We start from the raw sequence: 15,277 nt of genomic DNA on the forward strand, positions 1-15,277 counted from the left end.
ACAGGGAGTTGGACCTCAAGGGTAGTAATCTCGGATTTCTGCCTTTCCACACGGCAGTGAGGATAGGAATAGAATGAGGTGGCAGATAAGTGTGTGGCTGAAGAATTGGAGCAGGGGGCAGAGACCTCTTCTGGGGCAGGTGTGACCTGGGATGGGTTGCATTGGAATCACAATATCCCTTAAACACAGGTTTACCAGAGCTTTCGGGAGTGGTTTAAACTAACATGGCAGGGGGATGGGATAGAGCTGCGGGTGAGCCAGCGGCTTGACAAGCAGATGACGGGTGTAACATGGGTGGCATTGCAAGTTCAGAGACGAGGAAATTTGGGCAGGCTAAGTGAACAGGTAAATGAGATACAATGTAACAAAGTTTTAGTATTGGTTAGTTTCCCCTCATATTTCATCAGGGGTCAGTATTGGGACCAATACTTTACACATTGATTGTCAATGATTTTGCTAATGGAGCTGATGGCTTTGTGGCAAAGTTTGTGAATGAAACAGAGATAGATGGAGGGGTGGGTAGTGCTGAGGAAGCAATGTGATTGCAGAAGGATTTAGAATGGGGGCAGATGGAATACAGTATGATAATGTATGATAATGCATATTGGTAAAAGGTACAATTGTGTGGACTACTGGGGAGAAAATTCAAACATCAGAGGTGCAGAGGGACTTGGGAGTCCTCATACAAGACTCCCAGAAGGTTAACTTACAGGATGAGTCTGTGGTAAAGAAGGCAAATGCAATGTTGGTATTCATTTCTAGAGAAGTAGAATATAACAACAAGGAGATAATGCTGAGGCTTTATAAGACACTAGTCAGTCCGCACTTTGAGTATTGTTTATAGTTTTGAGCCCCATATCTTAGAAAGGATGCGTTGAGAGTCCAGAAGCGGTTCACGAGGACGATTCCAGGAATGAAGGGATTAATATATGAGGAGTGTTTGGCAGCTTTAGGCCTGTACTCGCTGGAATTTAGAAGAATGGGGGGGGGGGGATCTTATTGAAGCCTACCAATTGTTGAAAGGACTAGATAGTGCTAATGTGGGGAGGATGTTTCCTGTGGTGGGGGTGTCCAGAACTAGATGGCACAGTCTCAAAATTGAGGGGTGACCCTTTAGAACAAAGATAAGGAGGAATTTTTTTAGCCAGGGAGCAGTGAATCTGTGGAATGCTCTGCCACAGACTGCGGTGGAGGCCAAGACCACATGTATATTTAAAGCGGAAGTTGATCGCTTCCTGATTGGTCAGGGCATCAAAAGTTATGGTGATAAGGCAGATGCTTGGGGTTCAGTGGGATCCGGGATCAGTCTTGATGGAATAGCACAGCAGACTTGATGGGCTGAATGGCCTATTTCTTCTCCTGTGTCTACTGGTCTAATGGTAAGTTTGCAGATGACACAAAGCTCAGTGGGGTTGTGGATAGGTGGCAGTGTCAGGATGCAGAGCTGGGCTGAGAAGTGCCAGATGGAGTTAAATCTGGGGAAGTGAAATGATTCACTTCAGAAGGGTGAAGGGGTGGTTTGTTGACCTTCATTAACTCGAGAGCCATAAAGAAATGTTGCAGCTCTATAAAACTCTGGCTAGACCACACTAGGAGTATTGCGGTCAGTTCTAGTTACCTCATTGGAAGCTTTAGCGAGGGCACAGAGTGGATTTACCAGGATACAGCCTGGATTAGTGAGCTTGTCTCATTGAGTGTGATGAAGGTTTTCTCTTTGAAGAGGAGGAGGCTGAGAGGTGATATGTTAGCAGTATAGAAGATGTTGACAGGCACAGCCAAAGATATTTTCCCCACTGATAAACAACTGATATGAGAGGGCATAATTGGAGGAAAGTATGGGGGGTAGATGTCAGAGGTTAAGTTTTTGCACACACAGATGTGAACCATGCTCAAAGATTGGATTAGAGTGATCTTGGAGTAGGATAAAAGGTTGGCGCAACATCATAGTCTGGTGAGCCTGTGCTGTGCTACGTTCCATGTTCTAAAAGTTGAACCTATCAAACATTGTGTTCCTGAATGCAACATGAATCATAAAATTCTGATCCTTCACAGTATTAACTACTTTTTCCCAGCGGGAGCTTCGTGCAACAGCTGCATCTTTATCAAAGCCATCTGCTGCTTTTAGAAAGTAAATACAATGCCACAGTTTAAGTGATGGACTTGTTTGGAACTGTGCCCTGTTACTGTGAGATCACACTCAGAGCTTGATACAGGATTGGTGCTGTAGAGGGCAGTGTTGTCCAAATCTTAGACAAAACCCAACCATTATTGGAGGTTCGTTCTGGCGCCTTGGCAAGATGATGTTAATGCTAAGGCACCACCTTAGCTGAACAAAGTCAGAATAGCCTGAAAGCTATGGGCATACATTTTGTATTTGATCCAGAAGTACTGGGACCTACCCTGTTAATCTGCCAACTGAGACATAACAAACCCCAGATAACCGGGAAGGTAGAGTTGGGTAAAATATACACAAGGGAGATAGACAGCCCTGGAGATCTACACAGGTTCTCAGAAAACAGTCCGACATTTTAAAGATTACCTTGACATAGGTAGGAAGAGTGACGGGGTTCTGCAAAGTATGTTCAGGGAGTTGGGCGCTAAGTTAAAGGGCAGGACATCCAGGGTTGTGACCTCAGGTTTGCTTCCTGTGGCATGTGCTAGTGAGGCCAGAACTAGGAAGATCATACATGGCTAAAGAGTTGGTGTAGGAGAGAGGGAATAAGATTTTTGGGCTCTCTTCTAGGGAAGGTAGGACCTGTACAGAGGGGATAGTTTGTGCCTGAATTGGAAAGGAACTAATTAATATCCTAGCGGGAAGGTTTGCTAATGCTGCACGGGGTGGAGGGGGTAGGTTAAGCCAGAGTTGCAGAGGACGGGAACCAGGGTACCATGATAGATAATGGTGAGATTGTGGAGACAGATGTTGTTAAGACTTCAGACAAAGTCCAGAATCAAAAGGTTGAGTATGGCATGACTAATGTTCTGAGATGTGTATACTTCAATCTAAGAAGTCTCATAGGAAAGGCAGATGAACTCAGGAATTGGATCAACACATCGAATTATGATATTATAGCTATTAGTGAGATTTGGCTGCAAGAGGGGCAGGACTGACCTCTCAGCATTCCAGGGTTCAATTGTCTTAGATGCGGCAGAGCGGGAGGGAGTAAAGGAAATACTAGTCAGCGAAAATATCACAGCAGTGCTCAGTCACAACAGACTGGAGAACTCATCTAGAGAGGCATTATGGGTGGAAATGAGTAATAAGAAAGGTATGTTCTCATTAATGGGGACCACCCAACCATCTGAGGGATTTAGAGGAACAAGTTTGTCCGAGATTGCACGCTGTTGCAATAAACATAAAGTTGTTACAGTAGATGATCTCAACTTTCCACACATTGACTGGGATTAGATGGGGTGGAATTTGTCAAATGTGTTCAGGAAAGTTTCCTTCATCAGTACGTAGAAGTCCCAATGAGAGAGCATGTGATAATGGATCTGCTGGTAGGGAATGAGTCAGGGCAGGTGGCAAAAGTTTGTGTGGGGGAACACTTTGCATGTAGTGACCACTATGCCATAGGTTTCAAAGTAAGTTTGCAAAAAGATAGGTCTGGTCTAAGGGTTGGGATTCCAAATGAAAGAAAGGCAAATGTTGATGGTATCAGAAAGGATCTAGCAAGTTGGACTGACCCGGAAGGCTGTTTTCTGGCAAAGGTACTTGGAAAATGGGAGGCATTCAAAAGTGAAATTTTGGGAGTACAAAGCTTGTATGTGCCTGTCAGAATAAAAGGTAAAGATACCAGGTCAAGAAAACCTTGGTTTTCAAGAGATAGTGAGGACCTAGTTAAGAAAAAACTGGAGGTGCATGGCAGGTAGGAACAAATGAGGTGCTTATGGAGTATAAGAAATGTAAGAGAACATTAAAAAAGAAATCAGGAGTGCTAAAAGAAGGCTTGAAGCTGTTCTAGCAGGTGGATACGTGAAGAGCAGAAGGATTGCAAAGAACAAAAGTGGTCCTCTGGAAGATTAGAATGATGATCCATAGATTGAGTCAAAGGAGATGGAGGGAGATCTTAAATTAATTTTTTTTGTATCTGTATTTACTTAGGAGATGAACACAGGGTCTTAAAGACGTGCGGCAAAGCAGCATCAACTTCATGGGTCCTATACAGATTACATTATTTGCTGTCTTAAGGCAAATTTGGGTGGATAGATCCCCTGGGCTTGAGAAGGTGTTCCCTTGGACCCTGTGGGAGGCGTGCAGAAATTGCTGGGGCCCGAGCAGAGATATTTAAATCATCCTTTGTGACAGGAGAGGTACCAGAGGATTGGAGGATAGCCACAGTTGTTGTGCTGTTTAAACCCGGTGACAGTGGTAATGGGAAAATTATTGACAGGTATTCTAAGGGACCAGATATATGAGTATTTGGACAGATATGCTTTGCTTAAGAATAGTCTGCATGGTTTTGTGTGTGGTAGGCCATGTCTAACCAATCTTATAGAGCTTTTCATGGAAGTTACCTGGAAAGTTGATGAAGGCAAGGCCTTCAGCAAGGCACTTGACAAGGTCCCACATGGGAGGTTGGTCAAGAAGGTTCAGTTGCTTAGCATTCAAGATGAGGTAGTAAATTGGATTAGACATTGGCTTTGTAGGAGAAGCAGTAGTACAAGGTCACCTCTCTGACTGGAGGCCTGTGACTAGAGGAGAGTCTCAGGGATTGGTGCTGGGTCCGTTGTTGCTTGTCATCTATATCAATGATCTGGATGATAATGTGGTTAAATGGATCAGCAAATTTGCAGATGACACCAAGTTTGGGGGTGTAGTGGACAGTGAGGAAGGCTATCATGGCTTGCAACAGGATCTGGACTAGTTGGAAAAATGGGCTGAAAAACGGCAGATGGAATTTAATGCAGACTAGTGTGAGGTGTTGCACTTTGGGAGGACCAACCAGGGCAAGTCTTACATAGTGTCTAGTACACTGAGGAGTGTGGTGGAACAAAGGGATCTGGAAATACAGGTCCATAATCCATTGAAAGTAGCGTCACAGGTAGCTAGGGTCGTAAAGAAAGCCTTTGCCACATTGGTCTTCACAAATCAATGAATGCAGGAGATGGGATGTTACGTTGAAGTTGGTGAGGAATAATTTGGAGTATTGTGTGCAGTTTTGGTCACCTCCCACAGAAAATTATAAATAAGATTGAAAGAGTACAGAGAAAATTTACAAGGATGTTGCCAGGTCTGATGGACTCAACTTACAAGGAAGATTGAATAGATTAGGACTTTATTAAGAGGATATAGAGGATTACAAACTGATGAGGGGTATAGAAGGGGTAAATGCAAGCAAGCTTTCCCACTGAGATTCCGTGGGACGACAACCAGAGGTCATGGGTTAAGTGTGAAAGGTGAAAACTTTAAGGGGAATGAGGGGAAACTTCTTCACTCAGAGGGTCATGAGAATGTGGAACGAGTTGCCAGCACAAGTGATTTGAATTCCAATGTTTAAGAGAAGTTTGGATAGGTATCTGTGTGGTAAGGGTATGGAGGACTGGCGTCCCAGGGTAGGTCAATGGAGTAGGGAGTTTAATTGCTTTGGCATGGCCGAGATGGGTCGAGGGCCTGTTTCTGTGCTGTACTTTTCTATGACTTGAATAAAATGTTACAGTTACAGAGGAAGTGCAGTACAGGCAGACATCAAGGCAACAAAGTCATTATGAGGTCAAGAATCAATTTTATCATATTAGGAAACCATTCAACAGTCCTGTAAGAGTGGGGCAGAACCAGTGCTCGAGCTCAGTGGTTCATGCGTTTGTATTTTCTGCCCAATGGGGTGGGGGGGGGGGGGAGTGAGAACCTCTGGGATGGGTGCATCGCTGATTATGTTGGCGGTGAAAAGTGTAGACAGAGGGGGCACTGAGCCCTGCCCACAGCTCTCTGCAGCATCTTGCAGACTCAAGCCGAGCAGATGGCATACCGCCTCTGGCTCGGCTCAGTGTAGGAATCTCGACCCTTTGGGAAGAGCAACGACAAGCCACTTTCACAGGAACAGTCCAACTATTATCCCAATGAAAGAAATTTGCTGTCACAATGCACAGCTCACCCTCCCAGTCCGAATCTGCCCTGGTGAGCACTCAGGGTTCCAATCGATTTGCTGCCAGTGATGAAGCTGCTGTCCCAGCTCCGGAAGCTGGGAGGTAAACGCACGCTTGAGTGATTTAAACATGACAGCATGCTCAGATTGAATTAGCAAGCTTCCATCTGGTGTAGACAACTCCTGTCAGTACCTTGTATAGCTTTCCAGATACCGCTTATTTGGTTAATTGAGTTTGTATTGGAGATTTGTTAGTCTAGCTTCGTGCTTTCCTTCCTGCATCCACCCCACCCTTCCCTTTTCTTGTTCTCAACCGGAAGCCTGGGGCAGGAGCTCTTAGAAAACAAAACTTACACCATCAAATTACCTGTCTGGTGTAGCTTCACCACAATTCAAAGAGGTTCCATATGTTTTGCCCAGTGCCAGCTCAGAGATGTTAATGACACAGCAAACTACCCTTTATGCTACTTGGCTGACAGAGTTTAGGGTGCTGGCTAAATTCTGAATAGCTGTCAATGGTTATCATTAAATTAAACTATTATGTTCTCTTAGAACTTGGGAGGTGCTTTGGGGTTCTAATGTTTAACTTGGGGCAATCCTCTGTTTTCATGGATGTTTGTGAAGAAAAAGAATTTCAGGATATATATTGCATACACTTCTCTGATATTAAATGTATCTATTGAAATCTTACCTCAGCTCCCCCACGGTAGCACAAGGATTGAAGATAATTTCAGCTCCATTAATGCTGTACATTAACCAATTCAAAGGGTGGTGTCGACCATAACAGATATTTACAGCAATCCGTCCAAACTGAGTCTGAAACACCGTGTGCCCTGTGTTTCCCTCCATGTAATACGTCGACTGTAAGTGGAGAAATAAAACTGTCACAGGTCATGCATACAAATTACAACTGAACCAGTTCCTAGCCACTTCTACACCGTCACTGGGAGAAACCCTTCAACGGGCTCAGCACAAGACCCAACACCACGTTACCAAAGAGGACCTGAGATGCCAATCTTATCAATCTATTTTGGGTCAGCAAGACGGAGTGGGAACCCGGCCCAAGAAGTCCTTGTTACAAATGGATGTTATCAGGATGCAGAGCTAGGCTGAGAACTGGCAGATGGGAGTTCAGCCCGGGAAAGTGTGAAGTGATCCATTTGAAGGTCAGAATTCCTAGCAGAGTGGGGGAACAGGGGGATCTTGGGGTACACGATTATAGATCCTCAAATTTGCCATGCAAGTTGATAGGGTCGTTAACGAGGTGTATGGTGTGTTGGCTTTCGTTAGTTGGGCGACTGAGTTCAAGAACCACCCGGTAATGTTACAGCTCTATAAAACCCCAGTTAGACCACACTGAGAATGTTGTGAGATTTACCAGGATGCGGCCTGGACTAGAGGGCACGTCTACGGAAGAAAGTTTGAGTGAGCTCTTTGGACCAAAGAAGGAAGAGAGGTAATTTGATAGAGGTGTACAAGACGGTAAGAGGAATAAATGGAGTGGAGAGCCAGAGACTTTTTTCCAGCGCTACCATGAGGGGCATAATCTCAAGACGATTGGAGGGAAGTATAGGGAGGATGCTAGAGGTGGGTTTTCCACCCAGAGTGGTGGGCAAAATGTTCGGCCATTGGGAAGTCCCACGTGTGGCGGATGGGTCTCCCAATTCACAGTAGGGCTCACCAATGTACAGCAGGCTGCACTGGGAACACCAGACACAACAGACGACCCCAGCAAGTTCACAGGCCAAGCGTTGCCTCACCTGGAAGAACTGTTTGGGGCCCTGAATTGAGGTGAAGAAGGAGGTGAATGGGCAGGTGAGGCTCTTTAGCCACTTGCATGGACAAGTGCCAGGAGAGAGATCAGTTGGGAGGGACAAATGGACAAGGTAATCGCAGAGGGAGCAATCCCTGCGGAAAGCTGAGGGGGGTGGGGAGATAAATATGGGTCAGCCATGATGAAATGGTGGAGCAGACTCAATGGGCAGATGGCCTAATTCTGCTCCGATGTCTAATGGTAAACATATATTTAGTAGTAGGGTCCCTTTGGAGATGGTGTAATGTGATGGATGTGGAGGCTAATGGGGGACTCTATCACTATTACAGTGGTGGGAAGATGGGGTTAGTGTAGATGTATGGGAAATGGACAAGATACAGGTGAGGGCAGCAGTAATAGTGGAGGACAGGAAACCCTGTATTTAAAGGAGAAGGACATCCCTTGTGTCCTGGAAAGGAAAACCGCAGATGTGGCAAGACACTGAGAAAAGGGAAATTACCATTTTTACAGGAGACAGGGTGGGAAGAGGTATTGTCAAGATAACGCTTTAATCAATAGGTTTATAAAAGATGTTGGTTGACAGTCTGTCTCCAGAGATGGAGACCGAGAGATCTACAAAGCCAAGGGAGAGGTCAGAGATGGCCCAAGTGAATTTAAGGGCAGGGTGGAAGTTAAAGGTTCAGCTTGGGTGCACAGGTCCCTTCCAACCTGGCATCTGGCCAATGACTCACTGACGATCAGAGAGGCCACCGAATGACACACATAACCTCCTGATTGTGGTAACATCCCATCCTACAGGGGTGGGAACCTGCCATTCTTACACAGAGTTCAGAGCCACCAAGGTACCACTCCTGTCGTTCAGGGGTAATTAGCAATGGACAATAAATGCACGGCCACTGCCATTGACAAATCTAAAACTCCAATAACCAGATGGCAAGTGTTCTGGTGAGAAGTTGCCAGCCCTGAGACAAGTGGTACTGAGGTGCCTTGAGGGCTTTACACAGCGAGCGTTCTCAGAGTACACTCGTCTCTCCTGCTCCCTGTCTGCAGTGCAGCGGTTTCCCGGTACTGCACCCCAGGCGCTTGCTCCCAAACAAATCCTGTGTACCGGCAGATCTGATCCTGCACTGGGTCTGGTGCACTGAAGGCAGATGTGCCCATAGCAGCACACACCGCTGGGTACACAGCAGGGCAGCAAGGAAAGCCCAGGGCAATGTGAGGTTCTGTATACTGGGGAGAAAACCTGCCTCTACCTGAGGCAGGAATGGCCGTTAGACACAGCCCGATGGGTCAAGGTTAACGATACGAGGTGAGGAGACACCAGACTACTGGAGCATGGCAGCACTCCCCCATCTCACATCAAGCCCCCCCAGCGAGGGGAGCTCTTCTATCTGCTGGAGCCTCAAGATACGCCGAAAAATTAAGAGTTAGTTAGAAAATAGAAAAACATGTTCCAACATTTTTAAAGCAGCTACTAACACATTGAAAATCAATTTAAACCATTAAAATAACCTGGCTCCTCCAGGGGGTTGACGTCTCTCCTCACTGCACAGGGGAGGATCATGGTGAACCGGATTTAGCCCAGCACACACGTGGTGTGGGTGAATGAGCGGGCGGGGGGGGGGGGGGCCGTCTCCAGGTCTCTGTAGAAAGGAAATCTGCACCAGAGGAAGCGGGGAAGCACCAGTCAACACAGGGTCACTGGAAACTGGGACAACTGTGGGGGTGTCCAGTAGCACTTACATCTACAACGATGAAAGGCTTGGAGAGGATGGTGATGAATTGGATCCGCTCCAATTTGCCTACTGGTGCAACAGGTCCATACCAGATGCTAATCTCAGTGGCTCTTCACTCAACCCTGGAACATCCGGAGAGCAGAGATGCATACATCAGGATGCTCTTTATCAACCACAGCTCAGCATTCAATACCATCAACCCCTCAAAACTAATCAATACACTTCAGGACCTTCTCCTCAATACCTCCTTGTGCAACTGGATCCTCGATTTCCTCACTTGCAGACCCCAGTCAGTTCGGATTGGAAACAACATCTCCTCCACAATCTCCATCAGCACAGGAGCACCACAAGGCTGTGAACTTAGACTCCCTCTCTGCCCACTTTACTCTTACAACTGTGTGGCTAAGTATCGGTCCCATGTCATATTCCAGTTTTCCAATTACACCACTGTCATAGACCAAATCAAATGTGGTGATGAATCGGCCTATAGGAGGGAGATTGAGAGGCGCCATAACAACACCTCTCTCACTCAATGTCAGCAAGGCCAAGGAGCTGATTATTAACTTCAGGAGGAGGAAACCAGAGGTCCATAGGCCAGTCCTCATCAGAGGATCAAAGGTGGATACTTCAAATTACTTGGTGTTATTATTTTTGGAGGACCTGTCCTGAGCCCAGCATGTAAATGCAATTACTAAGAAAGCAAGGCAGCGCCTCCACTTCCTCATGAGTTTGTCATCAGGTTCAGGAACAGTTACTACCCCTCAACCATCAGGTTCTTGAACCAAAGGGGATAACTTAACTCAACGTCACTTGCCCATCACTGAAATGTTCCCACAACCTATGGACTCACTTTCAAGGACTCTTCATTTCATGTTCTTGATATTTATTGTTTATGTATTTATTTTTGCTTTTGTATTTGCAGTTTGTCTCTTGCAGACTGGTTGAATACCCAAGTTGGTGTGGCCTTTCATTCTATTATGGTTATTAATGAGTATGCCCGCAAGAAAATGCATCTCAGGGTTGTGTATGTACTTTAATAATAAATTTACTTCAACTCGGAGACGTGGACAGGTCTGAGTGTTGACAATGAACATCTGCTCTGATCCAGTGAATCTACACAACATCCTTCACAAGCACGGGGCCCAAAACCGCACCCGGCCTCTGCAACACACGCAAACTCAGCAGGCCAGGCCGCATCTACGGAAAAGAGACCTTTCGGCCCAAGACTCTACAGCAGGACCGAAGGGTTTCTCACGTTTGTGACACAGACTTTGCACAAGACCTTCTTCCTGAAGCCAAACCCAAGTCAACGACAATGCGCCCGCTGGCCGTCTCCAGTGCTTCCCTGCTGTCTTCCCAGATTCTGGCACCTGCAGTATTTTCCTTTTTAACGACAAGCTGGCTATTTTTACAGTGGTCATAGGAAAATTCATCACATACAATAAAGTAAGTTACTGGAGACAACTGCAGCTTTCATTTATACTCACTGGAGATAGCCAACAAGGATCAAAAGCGATGAATGCGGTAAATCAGAATACTGGAAACACTCAGCAGGTGCTGTCTGCAATACTTAGCGATGATTTCAATCTTAACGTTGGGGCGTGAGACAGAAATTTGCAGATACACAAAGTCCGGCCAGGTGGTTGGTTTACAAGGGAGGAGATACACTCTTAAGCTGCAGCAAGTTACAGACAGTCTGGTCATTTGGATTGTGGAAAGTGGCACATTGTGAACTGAATCCAGAAGGAGAAAAGTTATACATTTGGGGAGACAGACAGACATACTTTATTGATCCTGAGGGAAATTGGGTTTCGTTACAGCCGCATCAACCAAGAATAGTGTAGAAATATAGCAATATAAACCCACAAATAATTAAATAATAATTTAATCATGCCAAGTGGAAATAAGTCCAGGACCAGCCCATTGGCTCAGGGTGTCTGACACTCTGAGGGAGGAGTTGTAAAGTTTGATGGCCACAGGCAGGAATGACTTCCTATGACATCTCGGTGGAATGAGTCTCTGGCTGAATGTACTCCTGTGCCTAACCAGTACATTATGGAGTGGATGGGAGACATTGTCCAAGATGGCATGCAACTTGGACAGCATCCTCTTTTCAGACACCACCATCAGAGAGTCCAGTTCCACCCCCACAACATCACTGGCCTTACGAATGAGTTTGCTGATTCTGTTGGTGTCTGCTACCCTCAGCCTGCTGCTCCAGCACACAACAGCAAACATGATAGCACTGGCCACCACAGACTCGTAGAACATCCTCAGCATCGTCCGGCAGATGTTAAAGGACCTCAGTCTCCTCAGGAAATAGAGACGGCTCTGACCCTTCTTGTAGACAGCCTCAGTGTTCTTTGGCCAGTCCAGTTTATTGTCAGTTTGTATCCCCAGGTATTTGTAATCCTCCACCATGTCCACACTGACCCCTTGGATGGAAACAGGGGTCACCGGTACAGCATAGTGAAAGGTGTATATGGCAGGATGCTGTGTGCTGTAAATACACAGGGGCTTTAGCATGCATGTCCACAGATTATTAAAGGCAGCAGTGCAAGGCGAAGCAAAAAGGTTGATTAAAAATGAATACAGGTTAATTCCTTTATTGGCCAAGGGAAGGAAGGCAATGCTTGAATTGTATAAAGCATTAGTCAGATCACAGCTGAGCACTGCGTAGTTCTGCTCAGGGATGATGTGATTCATGGACAGAGGGCAAGCGGTAGCTATAATAAAGGTCAGATAGTCTGGAATTGTTTCCTTTGGAACAGAGATTGAGGGATTTTAAATCACAATGTGCCTAGAACAACCAATATCCCTTGGCTCAGCGGTCAAAGACTTAAAGTAATCAGTAAAGAATTTGAGAAAAACAAGTTATAGAGATCTAGAAGTTACTTTCTGACAAAGATGGTTGGGTAGAATTCTTGATAACACATGAAGTGATTATTATTATGAGAAAATCTTCATAATGAAGCTTGTTCTGGAGCTTCTATTCATAAATTATTTTGTCCCATGAATAAGTATTTGTATGCTTATTTAACTGTATTGACAAGTGTGTGTGTAGCTCCTGTGTATTTATACAGAATAATAACAAAGTGGATTCCAGGAACACAGGGTTTATCAGCACTGGGGTTCTCTGGAAGCTGGAACCAGGCTGGGTAAAACTTTCTCAGCAGTTAGCAATGTGACTTTGCTTCGGTTTGCACAAATGAAATGGCACACTTGGGAAAATCATACAGGATGTTTAACAAACAATGGGTTTCACAATGTGTTTGTTCCTCTCCCGCCCCAACCAACAATCATAATAAGGTCCTTTGTTGGTGGAGTGTTATTTACCAGCTGTGATAGCTTTTCAGACAGATCAAAAGGTATACTAAAGAGATAAAAACGCCAGAATCACTTTCTGCAGGCAGCTTGGTGAAAACAAATGCACAATACTCTGTGCAGCAGTAGCAATGCCCTTCCCACACCCAAAGAGCTCATACTGCAAGGATTACACAGTTTAATGGAGTTACAAATTTCTCATCATAAATCAAAGCACTCCCAGACATTTTAAATGATAGCCCAGAAAATACAATTAACTGGTTTAATGTCTTCAAATTTCAAAAACAAACATAAAATCAGGGTGATTTTTCAGGATATAGTGATTGCACGAGAGTTCTAGCTGCAACTATAGGACAAATCCAGTCCATGAAGTTATTAGCTTTCTTTGGAGAGAAACTGGAAGCAAAAATTGTCATCCTTACATTAAGACTGTTCTTGCAATATTTACTCAGCAATCTAGTTTCATAAAATATACATGTGAACCCTTTTGAAAACGAAGCTTGTAATTTTGCTTATTGGCAGATAGCTTTACCCAGAGTACTGGGATGCGGCTGTGGTCTGCAGAAGGATAGCATGCCGGATACTTCCCTGAAAATAATGTTGTTTACGGTGAGAGAGGTCAGTGTGAATTGTAATAAAGTACTGAGCAGCAATCAGTCACTGTCCGACAGGAGGAAGGAGACAGGATCGAGGGAGAACCGGCCAAATGTCCTGACATTTTCCCACAGCAACTGCGAGGGAACTTCCGGTACAACCACTATCTCACGGCTGCAGCGATGAGGTTCAATCTGCTGCTGTCTGAGTGGAGTTTGCACGTTCTGCATGGTTGTGAGATACTCCATATCCTTCCTACATCCCAGTGATACGTGGATTGGCCACGTACGGTGCTCAGCCACAAAGCCTGGCTGGGGTGAGCAGCAGCTGTTTCCACGCTCCACCACGTCACTAGCAACTGATCCTACTGTTCAATGGCACATCAGACTAAACAAGACTGCCATAACTACACGTTTACGAGCTCAAACAGCATCGGGAGCCAGCAGTCCTCCCCTCATCCACTGCTGCACAAGTAGGTGGTTGCGTGAAAAGCATATTCAGTCCTCTTCATTCCTGCAGCTACAGCAAGACAGTATTCAGTTCTGTTCACCTCACTGTAAGAGGATGTGGAAGCTTTAGCGAGGGTGACGAGGAGATTTATCGGGATCCTGCCTGAACTAGAGGGTGTGTCTTACGTAAACTGGTTGGGAAGATGTTGGAGCTCATTATCAAGGATGATGTCTCAGAGCACGGTTTCCTCAGGGGAAGTTTTCCTCAGACCAACTGGCCAATGGTTTCCTTTCCTCTTCCTCTCTCCCTGCTTGGAGTGACATTTGCAATTTTCCAGTCTTCCAGAACCATTCCAGAATTTAGTAAAGCCTCCACGATCTCTTCAGACACCTCTTTCGGAACCCTGATGTGTACACCACCTGGTCCAGGTGACTTATCTACCTTCAGACCTTTCACTTTCCCAAGAACTTTCTCCCTAGTTATGGTAACTTCACACACTTCCTGCCCCCTGACACTTTGAACTTCCACCATACTGCAAGTGTTGTTTTTATTAGGGATTTTTTTTTAAGACTCTCAACAGGCGCGTGAATGAAAGAAACATGAAGGCCTATACAAGACGAAAAGATTAGATCGACCCAGGAGTAGGTTAAAATGTCAGCATGACATCATGGGCCAGAAGACCTGTACTGTTGCATGTTCTACGTAGAGAGAATTGGACTGGATCATCCCCAGCACCCCTGGTTCCTCGACCCAGCCCGGTATGACATGCATAAGACAGACGTTGCCTAAATTATTTGAATACAGAGAGCAGGCATTTTTAACATTCCATCTATCCATAGCCCCTATTGGAATATCGATCGGGAAGAATCTTGGCACAGCTCACTCCCCTACCCCTCCCTACAGAGCCCCAGCAGCACTAGACACATCACAGCAGGGCCTGCTGGCCAGTGGGATTGTAACGCACCTGCATCAGTAAGAAAGTTCCTCGCAGGCTGGGAAGGCCACCGGACTCAGTTGGTCACGGGACACAGAAAAAGAGCTGAGATGCTCTGCTCTCCCTGATGGTCCCAGAGCAATGGGGGGCTTTAATCAAAGAGAAGTGTTTGGTTAAACCCTTCTACAACCAGATGAGAGGATACACGTTATACTGTGGTACACAGAAATGCTGTTGTTGTTCAGCCTGGGCCAAGTGGAGCGAAGACGGAGGCCAGTTATCATTTTCACGGTAAGAATCAGAGTACTGCTCAAGGTTTATGAATAAGTTGTGATTTGACAGGGAACATGAGAAGTAGTTGCTGATGTATGTGAATTCA

At 45.5% G+C, this 15,277-nt stretch overlaps 1 protein-coding gene across 2 annotated transcripts in view; it reads right to left on the reverse strand.

Moving 5' to 3' along the window:
* upb1 (ureidopropionase, beta) overlaps nt 1-15,277 on the reverse strand; it is a 150,203-nt gene that overhangs the window by 27,839 nt on the left and 107,087 nt on the right. For both annotated transcript variants that reach the window (XM_059983320.1, XM_059983319.1), the window contains exon 6: nt 6,778-6,947. In XM_059983320.1, coding sequence (XP_059839303.1) covers nt 6,778-6,947 — 170 coding nt within the window. The remainder of the gene's footprint in view (nt 1-6,777; nt 6,948-15,277) is intronic.

The sequence above is a fragment of the Hypanus sabinus genome, chromosome 10 (assembly GCF_030144855.1).
Source record: "Hypanus sabinus isolate sHypSab1 chromosome 10, sHypSab1.hap1, whole genome shotgun sequence".
NCBI lineage: Eukaryota > Metazoa > Chordata > Chondrichthyes > Myliobatiformes > Dasyatidae > Hypanus > Hypanus sabinus.